This window comes from Parambassis ranga, chromosome 17, assembly GCF_900634625.1.
Source record: "Parambassis ranga chromosome 17, fParRan2.1, whole genome shotgun sequence".
NCBI classification, from domain to species: Eukaryota; Metazoa; Chordata; class Actinopteri; family Ambassidae; genus Parambassis; species Parambassis ranga.
Genome location: NC_041037.1, coordinates 8,634,269 through 8,656,605, shown reverse-complemented (window position 1 = coordinate 8,656,605; position 22,337 = coordinate 8,634,269). Strand labels below are relative to the sequence as shown.

At 39.0% G+C, this 22,337-nt stretch overlaps 1 protein-coding gene across 1 annotated transcript; it reads left to right on the top strand.

The window, feature by feature from the left end:
- Nucleotides 1-3,250: 3,250 nt before the first annotated feature.
- atp6v1h (ATPase H+ transporting V1 subunit H) lies at nucleotides 3,251-21,738 on the top strand. The gene is made up of 14 exons (XM_028427964.1): nucleotides 3,251-3,317; nucleotides 4,076-4,245; nucleotides 5,052-5,151; nucleotides 5,574-5,663; nucleotides 5,983-6,096; nucleotides 7,755-7,859; nucleotides 8,636-8,695; nucleotides 9,630-9,727; nucleotides 10,818-11,010; nucleotides 14,170-14,348; nucleotides 14,725-14,850; nucleotides 16,948-17,049; nucleotides 18,169-18,282; nucleotides 21,357-21,738. Exons 2-14 carry the CDS (start codon nucleotides 4,142-4,144, stop codon nucleotides 21,424-21,426), a joined length of 1,455 nt encoding a protein of 484 aa, XP_028283765.1. The 5' UTR covers nucleotides 3,251-3,317; nucleotides 4,076-4,141; the 3' UTR covers nucleotides 21,427-21,738.
- The last annotated feature ends 599 nt before the right edge of the window (nucleotides 21,739-22,337 follow it).

Here is a 22,337-nt window from a genome sequence, read left to right as displayed (position 1 = left end):
ATGTATATCCATAATAAATGTGGAGAATCCTTTAGTTAAAGGGCTGTCTACACTAAGAACAACTAAAACAATACATATTTGACACAGATCTGCCATGTTGAATCTGACATGTAGTCACATTGTATGAGTTGGTTTACAGTAGTCCTATGACTAATAAACTCACTCAACAGTGATCTCTCATTATCATTTGCAACTGTTAATGTAGTAAGAGCTATTGTTACACATTGATATATATATATATATATATATATATATATATATATATATATAGGGTTATGTGTGCAATAGTCAGCATGCATGCACTGACCACATGGCCAATCGGATTTTACATGCTACTATTAAAAGCTGCATGTGACTGATCACAGTGTGAAAAACGAGCAGGTACAGTTGTAAATTCAGTCACAGTGTAAAGGGAGTTCAGAGCATCCTGGTGGTCGTGTACGTCCAGTGTGCATGCTCTGAGTCCAGCAGTAGACAGTTGTTACATCTCTGCTAAAACCTGGCCCTCATTCTCATGTTGTATAATAATATATCAGTACATAGAGATGGATGTGGTACTGTTGGCATATAGAGCATTATTCAGTCATTTTTCTTATTATTCTAACTTCTAATGAACACAAAAAGAAGGATTTTAGGAGCTTAGAAGTGACCGTTGTTTCTCACTAACTCATCTTTTAGCTGTAGTTTAACATGAAATAGTTTTATTGGACGCTCTGGTTCTGCTCTGAGACTTTGATTTACAGAATAATTTACACTGAAGTGACTCCCACTCAGCTCTAAAAGCTGCTCCTGTGTCCTCATGCCAATCCCTTGCCCTGTTGAATAGCAACATAGTTCACCTTACTATAGAGAGCCATCGGAAATCTATATTTATCCTTTTACCCAGAATGACTGTGCTGTCAAACATTACTGTAAGCCTCTAAGTGCTTTCACAACACTGCCTGATATCTTATTGAAAATTGGACTATAGGATGTTAACACTGGCTGTCAGCCACCCTGTCTGTATGTGTGTGAGTGACACTAACACTTTGTTTAGATTTCTCATGCTTTGTATCAGACTATTTTGAGGTAGCGTATCTTCTTCGTTTAATCTTCCTAAGCCTCCTTCAGACAGGAAGTACTTCCCTGAATAGAAGTTTGGCATGAAGCAAAAATGGCAGCTGATGCTCTGAGAGCAGTCATGGTGCAATCACAACAACCACAGACAGTGTGAAGCATGCATCATTTGCTACAGGTAATTAATGAGAAGAAACTATTGCTGAATAAGTTGCTACTCTAAATGTCAGAATTTTAATTAAATAAAGCACTGTAGGCTTTTTATTAGAGTGGCTGCCTATTGAAGACTGATCAACTTATTAACATGCTGTCAATCAAAATATTCAGGAACGTGTAGGGGTAGTTTTATTTAAGGGGTCGGTGATTGTATTTACTTCTTGAGCTCAATAATCAGTATCTAAAATGCTTGAATGGTAAAAGCATGCCCATACCTCAAGGCACACCATCTCCTGCTCCTCTCGGTCTGGGTCATTGTAGTGGACTGGGTAGCCAACACCATGCTGGCAGGCCCGGGCCAGTCTCCGTATCCGCTGCCACATCAGGGCCCTGGAGTGTCTGATCCCCCACAGAGCAGACGTGGGCCTGATCTCCCACTGCTTCAGCGCTCTAGCACATGGCATGCTCTGACCATGAGGCCTCACTCGCCACGTGAGGCTCCAGTCTGTTTGAGATCATAAGAAATCCACACCTCTTGCCGAGTTCCTCTTTGTTTTCCCGCCGTCCGTTCTGAAGCATTGTGATGGAAAGAAACAAGGGGCGGAAAGGCATCAGTGACCCTGACGAAGAGAAGAGTGTTTACAAGGGAGAGGGCAGAAGGGGATTAGGACTGGATGCAATCCTGATTCCTCTGTGCTTTATTGCGTCTCACCAGCTTAGGCCAGATTAAGCCTGGAGGTCTTAGTGTCTGAGTTAGAGGGACGGAGAGGAAGACGAGTGACAGACGTGGAGTCAGTGGTGATTCTATATGCTTCTTGATGAACTCCCCCGTAATACAACAGATTAGAATACACTGGTAAATGAACCCTGTAGTGGAAACATATGGCCACATACATGTAACAGCATTAATACGCTCTGGAGATAACAGTGGTACCATTTGATTTTACAGTGAAGATCACACAGATAAACACTGATCAAAGTTCTTCAGTGTGAGTGATCAAGTGACTCCAACCCTGTCATCCTCACAAAGCCACAAAGGTAAACCACACCATCAACTGATAGCAAAGCTGATTGCAGCTGATTGGCTGGAATCACATGTATTATTATTTTTCTGTTTCATCAGGATGTTTAAAATAATACTTACAATGGCTATGTTCTTTAGGCCTTTTGCACCTTCTCTGTCTTTATAGACGCTTTGACAGCTGGAGCATGAACAATACCCCTGATTATTGCATTTTCACCATAGTAGTATTTATCATTATGGCAAAAAGGCTGCTTAATAATCAGAAGACACCAAGTTTAAGTGGAGTTCCTGGATCATTTACAAAGACGGATATTAAGAGTATCAGCATAGCAATTACAATATGATTCTCAAAATAAAGATGTATATAAATGAAAAATTGGGTTCTAATTTTAGTCAGTTAATTCTACGCTGTTACACAGCATGTCCTGGATACTGTATTTATGGGTGTTACACTTTGGAGGGTTGTAATTTGTCGCTTATAACTACATTCTTTTTAACACAACACAATGTATTTTTAATACAGCACTATGTTTGTCTAGGAAACCTCTCTCACAGGGGACACAAAGCTATGTTAAGACTGAGATCTGCTACGTTTTGGTTTATTATAACATAAACCATCTATGCTGGTGTGCAATGTTTATACATAATTCCTCTTATCTTTTATTTTTATTGTACTATATTCTATTTTATTCTATTTACTTCTTGCTCTTACTGTTGGTGTTGTATTTCTGCCGGTACCCGAATTTCCCTGAGGGACCTTCTCAAAGGGATTAATACAGTATGTTCTATTCTATTCTATTCTATTCTATTCTATTCTATTCTATTCTATTCTATTCTATAACACTATTATGATAACGTTTACAGAAACCTCCGCTTCCGTTGGATTCCTATACTTACAATATGTATATAATTGTACCTTCTGCATTGTGCTACAAAGAGTGTGCACACAGCCTGTGTGCCTTTGTAAAACTTATCTGTCCTCTAACTTCTGCTGCAGACTGACATCTATCATGTGACTGACTGTCACATGATGTGACGCCGTGTTGTAGTCTGTCAGCTGTTCGTACAGGCTTGCTGCTCGGTGAGTACATATACCGGGTGTTTACGCCTTTATTCCTTCTTCTTTAAACAGCTAAATACGTTGTTTGTGTGTAACACGTCAAGTGTTTCCATCTGTGCAGCAGTTTTCATCACGACAATTTACAGAAAGATTTTCAAAGCTATATTTGAACAGCTAGCTTCTGTTAGCATCCTCAGCTTATTTGGCTACTGTTTGCTAGCTAGTTTCTCGCTAACGGGATATTTGCGTCGCTGTTTGCGTTATGAGTTGACAATTTAATATGTGTAATGGGCGCTTGACTACAGTGTAAACACAGCTTTCTGCCACAGATCATGTGTTGCGTTGTTTTGTACCATCTCCATTAAATAGCCATTATGAGTTGTCGTGACATTGAGTCAAGCTAGCCATTAGCTTGACCTGCTGCTGCTAGCTTCAAATGCTGGGCTGAATTTTAGCTTGCTATCTAACGTCAGAATTAATTCACCAAGGTGACATGTGAAATATTTGCTATATGTGCCTGAAAGAAATATTTGCATTCGATTGGGTTGAGTCTCTGTTCCTTCAAAACTGGCTATACAAAAACTTCAAACACATCTGTAACGGTGTTCCAACCTAGTTCAAAAGTATGGCGTCTTTATTAAAGTGTTGTAAATCAGTCAAACCAATAACTGCTGTATTATTTATTTAAGGTTGTCCTACAGTCGTCAGCTTGTCTAAACCTGTAATTTTGCATATGATGTGGAGTCACTGGGCTGAGGTTTCTTCTGTTTTCCATCCAGGTGGACCTTTTATCACACACACACACACATATATATATATATATATTGTAAGGATAATATTGCAAGATGGATATCCGCGGGGCTGTGGACGCTGCAGTCCCTACCAACATCATTGCTGCAAAGGCAGCTGAGGTTCGGGCCAATCTGGTTAACTGGCAGTCCTACCTCCAGTAAGTTCAACATTACAGCTGTACATTGTGTGTTTGTATACTGTCTAATGCAGCTGTGCCTTGAAACTGTACATCAGTTATCCTCATTCATTGATGTTGTAGAATGATTTTTCTACTTTGTGTAGAAAAGGTTGTTGTTCTGAACTGCAGCAAGTTTTGGATTTTTTTCCTGTGCTTTTACAATACTCTTGTGCTTCATGAAGCTTTCGAGTAATGATGCTAAGTAGTTCCGGTGCTCTATATTTAAGTTAAGCTGTACATATTGGTGCAAATGCTGCTTCTGTTTTATTTTTACTATAATATTTAATTAAAATTTTACTACTTAAGCATTACATTAGTCACGTAATGGCAGACTGAGTGTAGTGTGTTAAAAGCAGCTCTGCTCTAGTTCCTGGATTATGATTCACTGTCCTGAGTCTTGGGTGATACTTCCTCTTTCAACACAGCAGCTCTGATTTATATTTCACAGTAGCATTCAAAATATAATCTAACTCTTGTTTTGTTTTGCCTGGATATACAAGAACAACAAATGATTTTGTAAACCTACATACACCATGAGTGCTTTGTCTTGACGAAGATGTGTAAAATGTTGTACTTTGAAGCAGCGTGCTGGTGTTAAATTATAGCACAATCCTCTAGTGAGCGTTACACTGACATGCATATAGTGTGCTTTATCAGTAAAGGATATTTTTTTGAGTGTCTTGTGATGAATAATTTCTCAGTGGTTGGTTTGTTCCTACAAGGAAGTGCGCTCCTCATAGCAGGCAATTGTGCTGAAATGGCTGTCTTGAATAATTATCTTCTAGGAGTCAGATGATTTCAGTGGAAGACTGTGAGTTCATCAAGAAGTTTGAAGTCGCCAACTCTGAGGAGAAGCAGGTCATTCTTACCAATGAGGGACATCAGGTATAGTCCTTTTTACACTCGTCATTACTATGTGTGCCATCCTCACACACTGAGCACACAGCCAGTTGCATTAAGAAGCCTTACAGCCCTTTCAGATAAATAATAGTGTTGGAGCAAAATTACACAAGCAGCTTCCTTCATTACCATCTCTTGGACTGAATGTACAGTCACACCTACCAAGAAAAACACACAGTAGTGTGTAACTTGTCACACTCATGCTAATTTACAGTGTAAGCCCTGAGACAGGATCTGCTGCAGTAGAAGTAACACCAACAGACTGCTGATTTTGAAACATTTTATTTTTTGTATTTTGGTTACCTGAGCTCGTGTCTAGGCTCCCTCATCTCAGTGGCAGGAAAAAATACAAAGACCATTTGTTTGTCAAGACTAAGATGTGATGTGTTTTTTCTTCTTTTTCTCAGTGTGCGAAGACATTTCTAAACCTGATGGCCCACATCTCTAAGGAGCAGACAGTCCAGTACATCCTGACTCTGATTGATGACACGCTGCAGGTACACAGACAGATGAGACATGAATGTGTATAGATACAGACACCTGTATAGGGCAGTAGGACTATTGATTTAAAGGTTTAAATGGTTGAAAGATTGTACTGTGTTACTGTCACAGGAAAGGAGTTGTGATTTAGATGAATTTGTAGCTGAGGACAATGTCAAAGGTAAAGACACAGTAATTGATATAGGTTTCACATATTTTCCTTTTTTAAGGTTGGGCTCCCCTTCTCACACTTAATGTTTTCTTGTGAGGATGGATTTCATCCCATGCACATGTACAATCGAATAGCTCATCTAAGTTTATTTTTCTGTTTCTCAGGAGAACCATCAGAGGGTAAACATCTTCTTTGACTATGCCAAAAAGACAAAGAACACTGCCTGGTCCTACTTCCTCCCAATGCTGAATCGCCAGGACCTCTTTACTGTCCACATGGTGAGTTTGGAAGAATTCAAGACCAACAGAAATTTTCCTTAAAACTTTCCTTGGTGACCCCCCCCCCCTTGGTGGTCGTGTGCTCACCTGTATGTGTGCACATTTGTCTGTGTGTGTATGTTTGCGTGCACATACCTTACGGAAACAGAAACATTTCAGTAGTAAAATCATTTTTATTGGCCCAACAGAAACATTTTATGTGCATTTAAACAAAAATAGGCACACGCATACATTTGGGCACCCCAAGAGCCCCCTTTTGTGGCAGTAACAGCCTGTATATATATAGCCACAGACAGTTCCTGAAGTCTGGCAGGTGATATTTTGGCCCATTCCTCCATACGAAACAGCTCCAGGTTCAGGCAGGTTTCCTGGCTTCAGTGTGTAGACAGCCTGCTTCAAATCAATCCATACATTTTCAATTATGTTAAAGACTAGAATGGCCATTACAGAACATGGTACTTGTGCTTCTGCATGAATTTCTTGGTGGATTTTGAACAGTGCTTAGGATCATTGTCCTGCTGAAAAATCCAACCCTGGCGTAGCTTCAACTTTGAGACTGACTTAAACATTCTTGTCAAGAATCTGCTGATACCGAGAGGAATTCATGTGGCACTCGACTTTAATAAGGCTTCCAGTACCTGTACTAGTAACACAGCCTCATAATATAAATGACCCAAGCTCTTCTCAAGGAGTTGATGCCAAGCATACCTCCTCTGGTTGTGACCAAATAACTCTTCTTAGTCTTAAATATCTACATGTCTGGAGGAAAAGAAATGTTGCTGTAATCTTCTCTTATTTGACTATTATTTGCTATATAGAGGGGGGGGGCAGGCGTTAAGGGGACCGGCCACCCCCTAATATAATGGTAGGGTAAACACGGACATGTAAGATCTAATAAATGTTTTACTGCCATGAATTTTTTACAGATGCCTCCGTTTCTAATCATAGCAAGGCATCAATAATTTCTTACAAAACTAACCTTCCTCTTTTTTTTTCTTCAAAAACAGGCAATTAGTGTAATGACTTCTTGCTGTCATCTTTTTCAAATAAAGAATGGTCTTCTGATGGTAAACAGAGTGCTCTGGTAGGGCACACAGTTTAATTAGGAACAGCAGCCAGATGGCATCCAGCAGGTGGGCATAATGTGACCCCAAGTCTGTATCACAGCACTTAACTCAGTCCAACTGTCATGCTGAGACTTGCTTTTAAATTACAGCCTCAATGTTTCTGCTCCTAGCAAGGAGGAAATTGGAGAACTGCATTTGTTCCTTTCTTATCACAGAACACAGGGAACACTCACCAAGCTGAAATTGTTTATGAGATAGTAGATGTGACCAAAGTCATTTCTGTGCTTAGATGGGGCTGTAGATCATGGTCCATGTTAAGTAAAGTTTTCTGAGGGGTTTCTAGACATGGCATTGCAAACTGAAGGACTCAGCCTGCTTCTTCATTCTTTATTTCTCCCTCTAACTACACAATACTCTTCCATATCTTAGTGTTTGCTTCTAAACAAAGCAGCCTACCAGAAACATTGCAGGTAGCAACAAAAAGATTTTCAGTTTCAGTTGGTCTGCTGTGGTGTCTCAGTGGAATTTATTCAGACCTTGCTGTAACTTTCTAATGTCGGCATGTAAAAATCTCCCTCCTTCACGCATTAGGCAGCAAGGATCATCGCTAAGCTGGCTGCCTGGGGCCGAGATCTGATGGAGGGAAGTGATCTGAACTACTACTTCAACTGGATCAAAAGCCAGCTCAGCTCACAGGTACATGAATCACAATCCCACACACACACACACACAATCACTTCTGTTTTTATTCAACAGCCCGCTGCAGTCCTGTGCAGTTGTGGTTAGCTGTGGTACATCTGTGTAGGCTGAGGTGATAAATGTTGCTTAATGTTTGCAGTAGAAAAAGGGTGGTAAGAGGTTTCAATCAACTAAACATACTTTACAGACCTAAAACAAAATCAAAGCCTACTTAAATGTCAGTGTTTTAAACAATATCACAACTCTTGCCTTTTCTGTTAAGGAACTGAAGCCTGTATTTCCTTTTTTAAAGGAGTAAAATCATCCTACTAGCCAAAATCATTCCTAATTTGTATTTCTGTTGATTTTAATTTTGAGAAGGCTTGTCAGATCTCGAGATGACAGCTCCTGGGTAGGTGCCTTGAATTGCTTTGGCAGACATATGCACTAATGAGCTGGATGAAGAATAGTATGAATAATAGTTTGTTTCGTGCTCATGCCTTGTACACCAAAACTTCTAACATATCCTGAGGTTGGGTTTAAATCAGATATAGCCTCTTCCAAAAGGACCTCTTCATTTCGAACGTACCACTTTGTGAGATATGCTCTTAAACTCTTTCTTTGAATTGCATTTGATGAATTTTTCTCCTCAACAGCCGAGCAGTGAATCAGTGAGCATCCGCTGTCCCTGATTTGTTTACAGCTCACACTGTGTAATCCACTGTAACTCAGCCCCAAGCGATGGATTGTGAACAATATTGCACCTGTTTGTTTGTTTGTTTATCTCTCATTAGAATCTACATGGTACAGGTCCAGAAACAGGCACAGGAGCAGGAACTATTTCTCCCAGTGAAGTGAGTATAAATGAAGAGCATCTTCAGTCTCGCTGGTGCTTCCAGATAAAGAACGGCAGGGTTTGCACAAACTGCGGACTGTCAGCTGTCACTGGACTTTCACATCTTTTTTTCCTGCACTGCAGTTTTACATTCATAATTCCAGATTGTTTGGAGCTGTGAGTCTGCTGACATGAGCAAATATAAGAAGAATTCTTCATTTAGACAGCGTGGTGTATGCTGCCACTGTTTGATTTAAACTGTTCTAGTTAAAATTGCATGCCATAAGCCAATTATCCTCAATGCTGAAGGTGCATGTCAAAGAGCTTTTTCTGACCATTACAATAACAAGTGAAAATTGAAACGGCACTTGCACAGCAGCAGCATCCCCCCATTTTATAGTCCATACTTTGTAATTATTCTGAGAAGTGTACTCAGAAATACATACATAAGCTCTATCTAATTACTGATCATCATGTTTTCCTCTGCATTTTCAACCAGGTAACTTCTGCTCTTCTGTCTTCACCACTGCTTGTTCCTCTTGCTGGACTTCTTTGCTTTTTATTCAGCCTCTTTTCAATAACAGATTAATGTGATCTACTTTCTTCTCTCAGCTTCTTCCACTCTAATCTCCAGTTACATTACTCTGCTTAGGTGTGATGGGACCCTTTTCCCTGCTGTTGCTCTGTATCAGTCAGTCTGTGATCTAGCATGTGTTGATGTATATGTATCATAGACTCTGCATGTGCAATGCCTCACGTTGGATAGGTGATGGTAATGCAAGATTCGGACTGGTCTTTTTTTTTTCCTTTTGTGTGCTGTATCTGCTTGTCAACCACTTCATGTTTCAGAAGTGCACTAAATGTATTTGACTTTCTAACAATTTGTTTGTTCACCTGATCACAGTTTAGACTCAGGCTCCTGTTTAAATAATATGTGCATCTGTCTTCTGCAGAGCTCTCAGTACGTCCAGTGTGTGGCTGGGTGCCTTCAGCTGATGCTGAGGGTCAATGAATATAGATTTGCCTGGGTGGAAGCTGATGGAGTCAACTGGTAGGTGATGATTTTTCATTTCATTAAAATCTGCAATTAAAACGAATGATAAAACAGTTTGAACATAGCATACACCTCTCCTTAAAATCCTCATAGTAATTGCATTAGATACCTTGTAGTGATGAGGACAATGATGCAACAACTGTTGTAAGTCACTGTTGATACATAAGGTTGTTCCAAGACCAAGGGCCAAAGTACAATGAGTTTTGAAAGGCATTTCATAACAGAACCATCAAAAATGGGTCAGGTTTAACTAGACCAAATTTATCAGTGGCATCAATGTGTTACTAGCTGCACTAGTAGCTGAGACAGAAAGGCTGGTTGCCATGTCTAGGTAGGTGAAGTCTCTATCCTGATGGAAGCATATTGCACTCACTGTGCAAATAAAGCTTTAAGCATAGCAAGAGATCCAGAGCTCTCTGTGTGGTCTGTATGTCAAGACAAAATAAAAACATATCCAATCCCATAGATTGGACTTGTACAAAGTTATGCCCTTTTGATAATCTAAAATCTGAAAATATAGCTGACATGTTCATGCCCTCATCACCCGGAGGCAATATATTCTGATGTCATGTTTCTAAAGTCAGAACTTTAAAAAGAAGTGTACAACTTAAAAATTGATAGAAGGCTTAAAATTACTGCTTCTTTTAAAATGGGTTGCGCTAGAAATTATTAATGATTTCCAGCATCTTACACCTGGTTCCATGCTTTAGTTTTTTTTTCTTTACAAATATAGCATAATAAACCAGCCTTACTGCTTAAATTGAATGAGATAATTACTGCACATCTGTGAAATCCACATCTCTGCACTTAACTGCTATTTCTGCAAATGTCTGACTCGCAGTCTCATAGTAGTCATTAGTACTGTACTCTGCATTTTGAGCAACTCTTCCGTTATCTGAAGACGGAACGTTTCATTCTCCGTCATCAGAGATAATGGAGGAGCAGCATGTAGGTACACAGCAGTGAAAGCTCCTCTATTAGTGAACTGGTAGCAGATAAATGTGCCCTCTCTTTGCTGCACTTTGTGCTTTTTTTGTCCATTCTAGTTTTTATTTATTTATATTAATATTGTTATTTTTCTGTTAAGCATCACAGCAGTGCTAAGCAACAAGTGCGGCTTCCAGCTCCAGTATCAGATGATCTTCTGTGTGTGGCTCCTGGCCTTCAGTCCTCAGCTCTGTGAACAGTTGAGACGTTACAACGTAGTGCCTGCCCTGTCCGACATCCTCCAGGAGTCTGTCAAGGAGAAGGTCACTCGAATCATTCTGGCTGCCTTCAGGGTGAGTGGGGAATTTCTTACTTGTGCGTGCTGTTAAATGCTACTTTTTCATTGGAAAAGATTTAAAGACACAGGCTGAATTGCTGATCTATTGTGTTGGTCCTTTGTGGGCTAATATGCCAAAAACCTAGACTTGTCAAGTGTATTAAATAAATAGTGAATTAAGTCAAATAAATGTAAAATCTAAAGATTCCCAAACTGTTACAGTTTTAAAATGCCACAGATGTACAGATATTAGTTACTGACTATTGTTATTGAGCAGTATAGAGGAGCATTGAAGGGCAAAGCATGTGAAGCCCCAACACCTCTAAAACTGAGTCATCACTGGATTTGGATGAATAACTATTTATTGATTGTTAACAAATTTATTCTTGAAAAGTTATTGTGTCAATTTTGCCTTCACATTTCTGCTGCCACCAAGTGGCAGAAAAATCAGTTAAAAAATTATTATTTTAATCAAATGTTACACAGCACCTTTAACATTTCCATGGGCACTGGAGTCAACACAAAGAAACCTAAACAGCTCTGAAATAACAGATGAGGCAGCCTATAAAACAACCAAGGCCATAAATGATACATAAATGTGGTTTATGATTGTGCTGCCCTTTCAGCTCCCTGCTGTGATTGCTCAAAACATCTGCTGAATATTTAATGTAGTCCTAAGAGCACCGTGCAGGACATGTTCTATTGTTTTGACTTTATGCCAGGTAATGAAAATCCTCATAGTATGCTCTGTCAAGATGAAATTAATGACAAAGGGCCTACTCATCTATACACGCTGAGGTGCTTTTTAACAGCAGGAAGTTGGTAAGTTTGACAGGGGCACTAATGGAAGTCTGGAACATCTGGGATCAGTGTCTTTTAGGTCTTTATGAGGCTGACTACCAGGAAGAGTTTAGAAATTATTACTTGGTCCCAGATGACAACATCACATTGATGCAAAATACATTATACTGTGATGTCTGCCAATGCATGGCCACCCTGAGCACACATCATAATGAATACCAAATAAAATGTTCATGTCTAGTCAACCAATTATGGGCCTTGAGGAAATATAGATTTTTAAATGAAAAGCTTAGAGGATAGGCTGGCTTTGTCTGGCCTGCTAGCACCAGACAGCCTCAGCGACCTTGCTTGGAGCACAATGGTGTGATAAATAGCATTGATTACATGACTGAAACATGAGCTCAGAGTTAGCTGATTTTTCAAACCTATTTTAAGGAAGCCATTTACCGTTTCTTGTATCTGTCTTATTTTCTATCAGTATTTCACTGCTGTCATTATGACCTGAATCAATAGACACATTTGTTCTTGGTAGACTACTTAACCAGTGCCTTTTGTTTACTGAAAGAAATTAATCTGAAACCAGCCATTTAAGGGAAATGCTGTACTGTATTGTTCCTGGTTTTAATTTTCCCCTCATCTGCTTCATCACATTTCTCATGGTAGTGGAGCTGTCACATCAATGGTCTGCTCTCATGAGAGAAAGGGGTTCTGTTTTTAATTGCTTAGAAAAGTTTGTCGTTAAGTTTGACTTGTGTATTACAACTAATTAAAAGCAATGGTGGGCAGCAACGGGAGACCCTGAAACATCTTGACGTTAAGTGGGTTTTCCCTGGAGTCGTTTAGCTTCAGCTTACAGTGTGTGTTTGACATTAACAAGAAAAGCTCTGCAACATTGTTCCTCACCAATACAATGTTTATCTTCAGATGCCTCACATTTTGAGGAATTATCCCCTAAAAGTAGAAATTATTATCAATTATTTTACTTCACGAAGTATTTGTACATTGTCCTGCATCTGTCTGTTTTCCCAAATGTCCTAATTATGCAAATCACTTTCCTTTCCACATGGGACTAGCAAAGTGACTTGAATTATTCAGACCATCTGGAAGTCCTTGAACACATCGTCAAAGGCAATATTGCTGTGTTTGTGTTCGCCCTATCCTAAGTGTGGTACATGTTTTTGGAAAGCATGTTTAACTATTCTCAAAATTTCTTGTAGCCATATGCCCTTCAGTGGAGACTCTGGCTGACACTGGCTCTGTAGATTTACCCTGGTTTGGCTTGGTGCATTTTCTCCATTGGATATTTTGCAGGTTCTTTTTAGATGTAGCTGAGCTCCCATGTAGTGGCTTTCAGGTGTATGGAGTGCTTCACTCTCTCATCTCAATTTCACTGCTGAAACCACTTTTCTTTTGAGTCACTCCAATTGTTGCCACCAGAGTTTTCTCTCCATTATAACCAAAGGGTGACTTTCTGCAGCTTAATCAAAGATTTGGCTTTAAAAATAGGCTTTACAACAGTGGAACATTGTGTTCTTTCTGCAGTGAAAAATTGAATCCTAGCATGAGAACTGTATTCAGCCACAGAGAACAGAGAGTTTTGTCATAACTTTATTTTTGTTGGATTTTTACTTTCATTATGTTATTTAAAGGTAGGGTAGGAGATTTGATTCTGATGCACTTTTTGTTAAATTAGTGTAACTTCTCTTTACAATCCGATAGCAACCGATTAGTTCGGCAGTTTTGCATTAAAACGAAGAATATTAATCATCTGTGGAAGCTATAAAACGCTTAAAACATCAGCCAATCCTACGAGGCGCACCTGCGCGCACCAGAGAGGTACGTGCATGATGGCCGAAGTCACAGACTGGTTGGGAGACGTGGCTTCGGGGTGAACTCTGAGAGAAAGAGGCGGGTCTTCACTTTCAAAATCTGGCTGACTCTCACTGAGTTTTCAAATTCTCCTACCCTACCTTAAATATTGGAAGTATGTTGAAGTGTTTTTAGTCAGTACCTTCATAAATTCAATACACTTGGATGCAGTCTTGGAGAAGCTATATAAATGAAATTATAGACTCTGGTTTATTAGGTTCTGTGTCCTGCAGTTGCCAAAATATGACAAAAACAACATGTAAAAGGTGTAGAAAACTTTCTTTCAGTTGTAAAGTTTCAGTCCATCAGCTAAACATTTTGTCTACACAATGTGAAGCCCACAAGAACTTTATTTCATGGTCCAAACAAGCACTTATCAGCAAGTGCTCATTTTATGTTTCTGGACTGTTTAGCTATTTCTTTCAGTTCTATAAAATGAATTTATTGATTCCTTTTAATGCTCTTTCAGATCGTGAATATGAAACAATGTTTTCCTCTCTGATAGAATCTCCTGGAGAAGTCAGCGGAGAGGGAGACTCGGCAGGAGTACGCTCTGGCCATGATCCAGTGCAAGGTGTTAAAGCAGCTTGAGAACCTTGAGCAGCAGAAGTATGATGATGAGGACATCACTGAGGACATCAAGTTCCTGCTCGAGAGGCTGGGAGAGAGTGTGCAGGATCTCAGGTACTCAACAGACCATATTCCATGAATACCAAGCAGTCATTGTAAGTTTCACCACTAATTGTCATCATAAGTACACTTGCTACACAGACAGATGTATGTCAGCTATAATTACAAGCAAGTGCTTATGTTTTGAATAAGTGGTATCATTGTGCTGTCCAGTTGTATGAAGAGGCTTTGAATGCAGCATTGATTGTGAATACTCCATTGATTACATACAGGAGGAGTCCTCTATATGTTCTACTGCCCTGTCTTTGTGTTTCACATCAGATAAAAGATGAGAGAGTTTCTTTTTGCTTAGAAACAAACAGTTGCCATCCTTGGACTGTCCTTTATCCTCGTTTTTTGAATTTGTGCTCTGCCTCTGTTTTATCATCAGCTCATTTGATGAGTACAGCTCCGAGCTTAAGTCTGGTCGCCTGGAGTGGAGTCCTGTGCACAAGTCAGAGAAGTTCTGGCGCGAGAACGCCGTCCGTCTGAACGAAAAGAACTACGAGCTCCTTAAGTAAGACAGTTAATTTTCTCCATAGTCCTTGAAAACTTGATTCATTATTACTTTGACACTTCAGTAACAGGAAAAGAACAATGCTGCTGAAAGTCAGGCTTGTTCAGGTGAAGACAGACACAAATATGCTTCATTTGTGACTATGATACTGCCACTCAGGGAAATGGATTACACACCTTTTAAATTGTGTTTTGCTAAAAGTGGTTACATGATGTGCTACTGAATGGTCTGCAGATTTGAAGTGTTTTGTCTAATTTGCATATAAAAATGAGGCTTAGGGAAGTTAGATAATTTATGTTAAGTTTTACATTAAGTTTTACATTATCAAACTTGTTTAGCAACTAGTTTTTACAAATGTCTTTAGCAGTTGTAGACCAGTCAATATCTGACCAAGATGATATGTAGTTTTTATACCTTTAATCATGTTTTATAATAGAGGTGAGACACAGGGTGACTGGACTTCTTCTCCAGATTATTTAAAGATGTTTTCCAGGTCCTAAAAGGACTCAAACTAGTACAGTTGCAGTTTATTCATTCCTGCACTATGACCTGGATGACCTCAGCTAAGGTTGTTTTTTTATTATTATTTCATAAACATTTCTTCAAGAGCATCAGGGTTTGCACTTGATCCAAAGACAAATAAATCTAAGCATACAAATGTATTATTTAAACTGCTAGTGCATGGGTAAATATTAGGCTCTCCTCGGCTGTGTCCTTAGATACTAAAACTTGTCTGTTTCTGTGTTTGAGAGTAAAGATAAAGTGTCTCTGTTTTGCATCCATTGCTCTATTAGCTTTTGGAGTGTTTTCAGGTTAGGTTTAATTAAAACATGGGCTTCATCTGAACAAGTGAGAATGCTGCCATGCAAACCTTGGTCAGAATGAACAAGTGGGTCCATTTCCACACAAATCTTTTAATGGACAGACACACAGGCACAAACCAAATGCATGTAAACAAACCAAGAACAGGATGTTAGGGCACAAATGTGGCCCTATAAAACACATGGTTTTACCAAATAGAATGACCACCGTATCATAACAAAACATTTTGAGTATAATGGCACAACACTGTTTTTGAATGTTAGATGCCACAGTACACTACATAAAAGCATTATGTGTGTCTTTGTGTTGTTCCTTTTGGTTCACAGCTAAAAGGCCAATGTGAATTGGAACCAGGTCAAAGTAATATTTTTCTGCTGCTGTCCTCAAACCAAGAGAGCTGTAAAGTGATAATAATACCCCTCATCATTGTGAAGTTCAGTTTCATTTCTGCCTCATTAGTACTTTTGGTATCACATGTGTTGAATTGTTTTCTGCTCACAAAATGTTGAGCTAGCAAAGCATCTGGCAGGTTTAATAATGGTAGATCTTCATTTGTGCTCCTGTCCTTTTAATTAAAACAGATCCAGTCAGCAAGAAATGGATTCTGATGACAGATTAATCTAAAATTGAACACTCTTACAAGGGACTGCAAACAGCTCTTCATTTACAGTCAGTTCTGTGCTAACACCTGATTGTACTTCAGCAGCAATGGCACACACTCATGGGGTTTGTTCACATCTAAGGACTTAGATCACAAGAGATGTTTGTGAGCATCCTATCTAAGGGCTTAGATCACAAGAGATAAAACATCAATTTGTGTCCATGTTCTTTATTATTCCAGTCACATAGCCTGTTGACATTCAGTAAAAATCCTGGTCTCCTCATGTCATTGTCTCATCAGTCTTCTTGGCTCAGGCATCATCTCAGCTTAAATTGCCTTCTATTTTATGCATAATTCTCCCTTAATTTTAGCCACCCTTCCACTCACCATGAAGTCCAAGGTGTTGCTTGTTTTTTACGGAATACCTGATGTCTTCTGTCCTTGAATTTAGAGTTTGAAATTCCCCCAGTTTTAAATAACATTAACCTTAGCTCACTTAAGAGAAAGTGCTTTTCACTTCAGGACTACTTCAGGAAAAAAGCAATCTTTGCCTAGATGCATCTGAGAAATTCATCATCAGATTCCTATCAGAGAATAAGGTGTGATGGTATTTTGTGGTTTAGACAGGCCTCCCTATTTGAATGCTTTTCCTTTCGTCTGCCTTTCTTCAAAAGGATTTTGACGAGGCTGTTGGAAGTGTCTGATGATCCTCAAGTGATAGCAGTGGCAGCTCACGACATCGGAGAATATGTGCGACATTACCCACGTGGTAAACGGTAAGCCTATATTCTGTGAAAAACAGCTATATAAACTTAAAAAAATTTTGTGGTAGTGTCAGAAGACACTGCAGGGCGCAATGCTACTACAGCTGACCCATTTCTACATATGGATCTGAACTTGGACACGTCACAAATGAGTGGCAGTAAGTGTATAAACATCGATGTCATTATGTTAACAGAACTGGAAGCCTACAGTTACTTACGTTTGTGTTCATAGAAAGGCTGTCTGTAGAGCTTGTGCTTCATTAGACACGTCACAGAAGACCAAAATAGACATAAAACACACGTTTCTATAGTAACTCACGTCACATGCATGTATCTGAAAGCATGCAGATTGATAAAATTGATTAACCAGAAGTCTGTTTCTTTGTAAAAAACAGGTCATAGATAAAATGCTGCAAAACAATACTACATCTTGTTTGCATTTTATTTTATGAATAATAATTTATTCATAAAATTAAAACAAAACAAAAAAGCAATTAGCTCCAAATTAAACACAGCTGGCATTTGCAGTTGGCCTTACCTAATGGTGTGTTTGCTCCAGTAGCAGGTTGTTGTAGCAGGTTTAGGGAGGAGAAGACCGTTGTATATATTTATAAAGGTTCAGTGAAAAATGAAAGCAAGGTTAAGTGATTTTGATATAAATTGGATGCAGTATGACCAGCTGTAAATTTTAAGTATGTATGTTTGTATACATTTTAATCAGTTTTACAGTTAAATATCAAGACAAAATGATGGATCGATAATTTTATTTGTCAGCCATATCTGTTCTCAGGGATGATAGGCCTTGTTTTATATTCTCATGTCAGTAATAAGGCCCAGCCAGCATTAGTTTACACAGAGAGGATGTAACCTTGCCAGTGCAAAGTATCCTGTGTTTACACCTACTTTTCTTTTCTCTGTTTAGACCCTTTACTTCATCATTATGTGCATTACACAGGTCTGTTTTCCAGCTTAATATAGCATTATATCCTTTTACAAGGCCAATGACCCTTTGTTAGACAAGAGATTAGATTACCTGATGGATCACTGAACAACCTGAAACATGAAAATGGTACCCGTTCTCTGTGTATAAAGGGCTTTTTCCCATTATTCCTTGTAATCCTCCTATTTCAGGGTGATTGAGCAGCTGGGTGGAAAACAGTTGGTGATGAATCATATGCACCACGAGGACCAGCTAGTCCGATACAACGCTCTGTTGGCTGTGCAGAAGCTGATGGTCCACAACTGGTAGGAACACATTTACAACTGCACAGATATATTTCTGTTTAAAGATGACCACTCATACAAACATTAGCCAAATGAAGCAAACAATGAATAAATCATCATGCTTGTGTATTTTAGTTCTAGATGTTTAGATGTGCATGTAGGTTAAAAAGGCCAGAGTTGGAAATTCTATCAGATCAATGGCCAATTATACTGATAGGAAAGGTCATGTCAATCAATGTGTGCACACACGTGTAATGGATCTGATCATCAACAGCTTAGATGTTAGGCAGAGTAATGCTTTGTTTAATCGCTCATTATCTTGAAGCATTTCAGCTGGCCTGAAAGTCAGCCATCACAGCCAACTACATGCATTTTCCAAAAAAAAAAACAATAAAAACATTTTAGCCGTCCGAGAAAACGTATGGTAAGCCCCCACTCTTACTTGATTCGAAAACTTGTTGCACCCATCATCTTTGTGTGCTTTTTCTGTGCACTGGATTGCTTGGAAAATATCAGCAAGCAACAAGTGTAAATGTGTTTGTTTTGCAGCCTCTATCTAAAACACACTCAGCCAGTTCCCTCAGCAACTGTGGACAGAGGTATTGTTTCTAATATCAGTGTGTAGTGCAGCTTTCCCATTTAAGTAATGGTCTGTGTAAAAATATAGGGTTTCTTCTGTGGGCACGAGTTTATTTATTGAGCTTTTTTTTTAGTCTAACGTGTGTTAACCAAGAAGATGGAGGGGGGATTATTTCGGTGTCAGGTATTCAGTAGAAAGCAGGGTGGAAAATAATTTTTTTTTAATCTGTGATAACATCTTACAGTTAAAAATAAGAGTTTCAGCTAAGGGAAAGGGGGCATATTTATTTTGAAATAGATGATAACTCAATATGAGGGTAAAATAGAAGGAAAGGAATGAAGCATTCAGGTACAATAACAAAACTGTAGAGCTCTGTACAAATGAAAAGCCAAGGTTGAAACTACATATACACACACACACACACACACACACACAAGTCAAATTTGATTTGATGAGAAAAACCTTTGATCACTCACAGTTTGTTTTTTAGCTTTATAAAAGCAGACCCATCAGACAAATGACATTTGAGGACATCCATCCATCCTTGTACCTTTTTTAACCTTTACTTCTTGGAGGCCATTATTCATTATTCCTTCCTCTTGTGATGAACATAAATCCAGGTGGCAACATGGTGTCAGCAGTGCTGTGCTGAGAGTTCTGCTATATTACTTTTCTTTTTTCTTTTTTTCTAAATAGGTTTACAGGAGGATAGGGCATTGTGGTTTTTGGTCAGTTTTTCCTGTTTTTACAAATCAGCTGCTCTTCTAGTTTAGTTTATTCTGGAGTATGTGAGAGGTCGTGTCTCAAGGTTGTTTCGCCACATTGAATTATCTGCTGCCTACACTCATTCCTGTCATAAAAGAGAAATGTGTGAATGCATCTGTAGAACCAGCAGATCTCTGAGGTTTTTCTTTCATGATGAGGTCTCCTTTACTCACAAAGAGAAGGAAGGTTTGTTTTTTTTTGGTTGGTTTTTTTTTTTTTTTTTTTTTTCTTTTAAAGCAGCTCACCGCACCCACTGTCACCTTGAGTGGGTTGCCCTGCTGTTGTTGCTTCCATAAGAAGATCTTCTTGTCCCTTCTTACTTGAGGCTTCTGCTGTCATGACAACCACAAGGATGAAAATGTGAATAGTTATTTATTTTTGTGCCCTTTAGTCGGCTTTGAAAAGTTATTTCCTTTAATGTATTAACTTATCTTGAATATCTTGCCATCCAAAATCTCATGTGCAACCAAATACACGCTGGTACATCTGACTGAAATATAAAATATGAAAATAGCTTGGAGAAAAATCATCTCAATAAACCAAAACCAGGAAGTGATCTCATAAAAAACTGACACCAAAAATCATGAGTTCAAAGAGTGGGGGCAGCAAACAAAATATAATGAGAAGGAGGAAAACCTTGGAACAGTGTATAATAGAGTGATGCAAATTTGGAGAGTGCATTCGGCTCTGTTGGGACTCCAACATGACTCTTGTAGCTACTTTAATGCATGAGTACACAGAGCTGTCCAACTTCTGACTGCAAACACACCACTGTGAGATTTTTAATTATGTACTTTCCTGTAAAGCGTTTACACTCAAAGGCTGTAGACTGCAGGAGCTGCTATACACTTCCGACGGTACTGAGGTACTGAGCCGTTTTTGTCCACTGACGGTAAAAAATATGGACGCAGCTTCAGCTACATCACCCTTCGGTTTCTAAAGCACTGTGGGAGGCTACAGGAGATTTAAACCAAAGATGAACATATTTGATATTTTAAAGAGAAGAGAAAACAACTCATCAACACTTTATTTTCTGCGAGTCTCTCTGTGTCACTAACCGCTGCATTGATTTATTGCTTAAACTAGTGTAAAGATAGAAAAATGGCATCTGGTAGAAACAGAAGTAGAAAATAGCTTCATATAAAACTCCTAATGGCAGTGACAGTGATGGCCTGAGTTCATTTGAAAAAGAGTAAAAAAAAATTCTTCAGCATTTTTCTGCTTCTGAGCTGTGTTTAATGTTTCTGGAACCCATAAGGTTACTGTCATGATGGCGTGTCTGAAAATGTTACTGCCAAAAAAGAAAACTGATGGAGAACGGTGACCTTTCAACATAATGGCATTATATTTCTGCACTACTTCATAACTGAGAGAAGTTTAAAAAAAGAAGCTTCCATCAAAACTCATTTTAAAGGCTAACAAAGGCTCTAATTTTACCCACCCTGAAGTGGGGATATGAGCAGATATGTATTTAATCAGAGGAATGATTGGACATCATTACATCCTTATCAGCACCTCTAAATAGTGAAGGGGTAGTGAGACAGGCATTCAAAGCTTAAGTTTTAATAAAAGTGATATTTCAGATTAATCAATAAACACGGTCATTTCAAGCATTGTGATAATTGGCCCCTTGTTGTTGTTTTCCCAGTGAGGATTAGCTGCTATAAGCTAAGCTAACTGTTTACTCCATCTTCTCACTTTTTTGATTAACCTCCAATGTGCTGGGGATAATAGTGTTGTTCTTTTTCAGGGAGTACCTGGGACGACAGCTCCAATCCACCGATCAGCAACAGGCTCCAGCTGTGGCACCCCGAAGCTGAACTCCCTCTGTGCATGTGTGCGCGTCTGTGTGTTAATATGTTGATGAATGTGTGTACATTGGTCTATGCCATTCTATTAATCAGTGAAAAATCAACCGGTGTGGTTTCCTCTTCCGTCCACACCCCAAACGATCCTCGATGTGACTTGATGATTTGCCTGTCGTGCTTCGTGTCGTGCTCTATCAGCTATGTGACGTGTGGTGATCGAAGTCACACTTTATGTGTATGTTGATGTACAAACGTAAAAAAGTTATTTAAGTCTTACCTGTAAAACATTCTATGAGGTCCAATAAAGATGCTTATCTGTGGTCACCCTGTGTGTGTTGGTGTGTCCATGTGAAGTGACATGACCTGACATTCCATGTAGTGACAACAGCACAAGATCTGCTGTATTTATGTATTTATTTAGAGTTTTTTTCTAGTCTTCTCATATCTCTCAGGGAGAAGTGAAATGTCATAGGTAGGACAGAAACATGGACAATAAATCCAGGGCCCTGTTCTGTGCTACAACAGTTGGGTATAAATTAAGAGAATAATTCATCATTTCAGTAAATAGATTAAAAGTGTCTGATTTATTATGTAAATATTTCCCTGTACACAAGATGCTGAAGGTGGAAGCAGGAAGAAGATATTCCTGTCTCTGAAGTTAACATTTATGTAGGAGAGCTGTATCCCTTTACTGAGGCCACAAACTTATCAATCACCTCTTGCATAGATAAAATGTGTGCAGCAGTGAGTTATGTGTGTGTGTGTAGAGCTTCTCAAATGTTTGTGAACCCTGCAGAATATTCTATATTCAGTCCTTGTTGAATTCACTGTAATTCAGATTTCATCGTTCCATCACCACTAGCAAGTGAGCTATCCTGATACAACCCCCTCCATGGGTGGTTCCATGGTGTAATGGTTAGCAC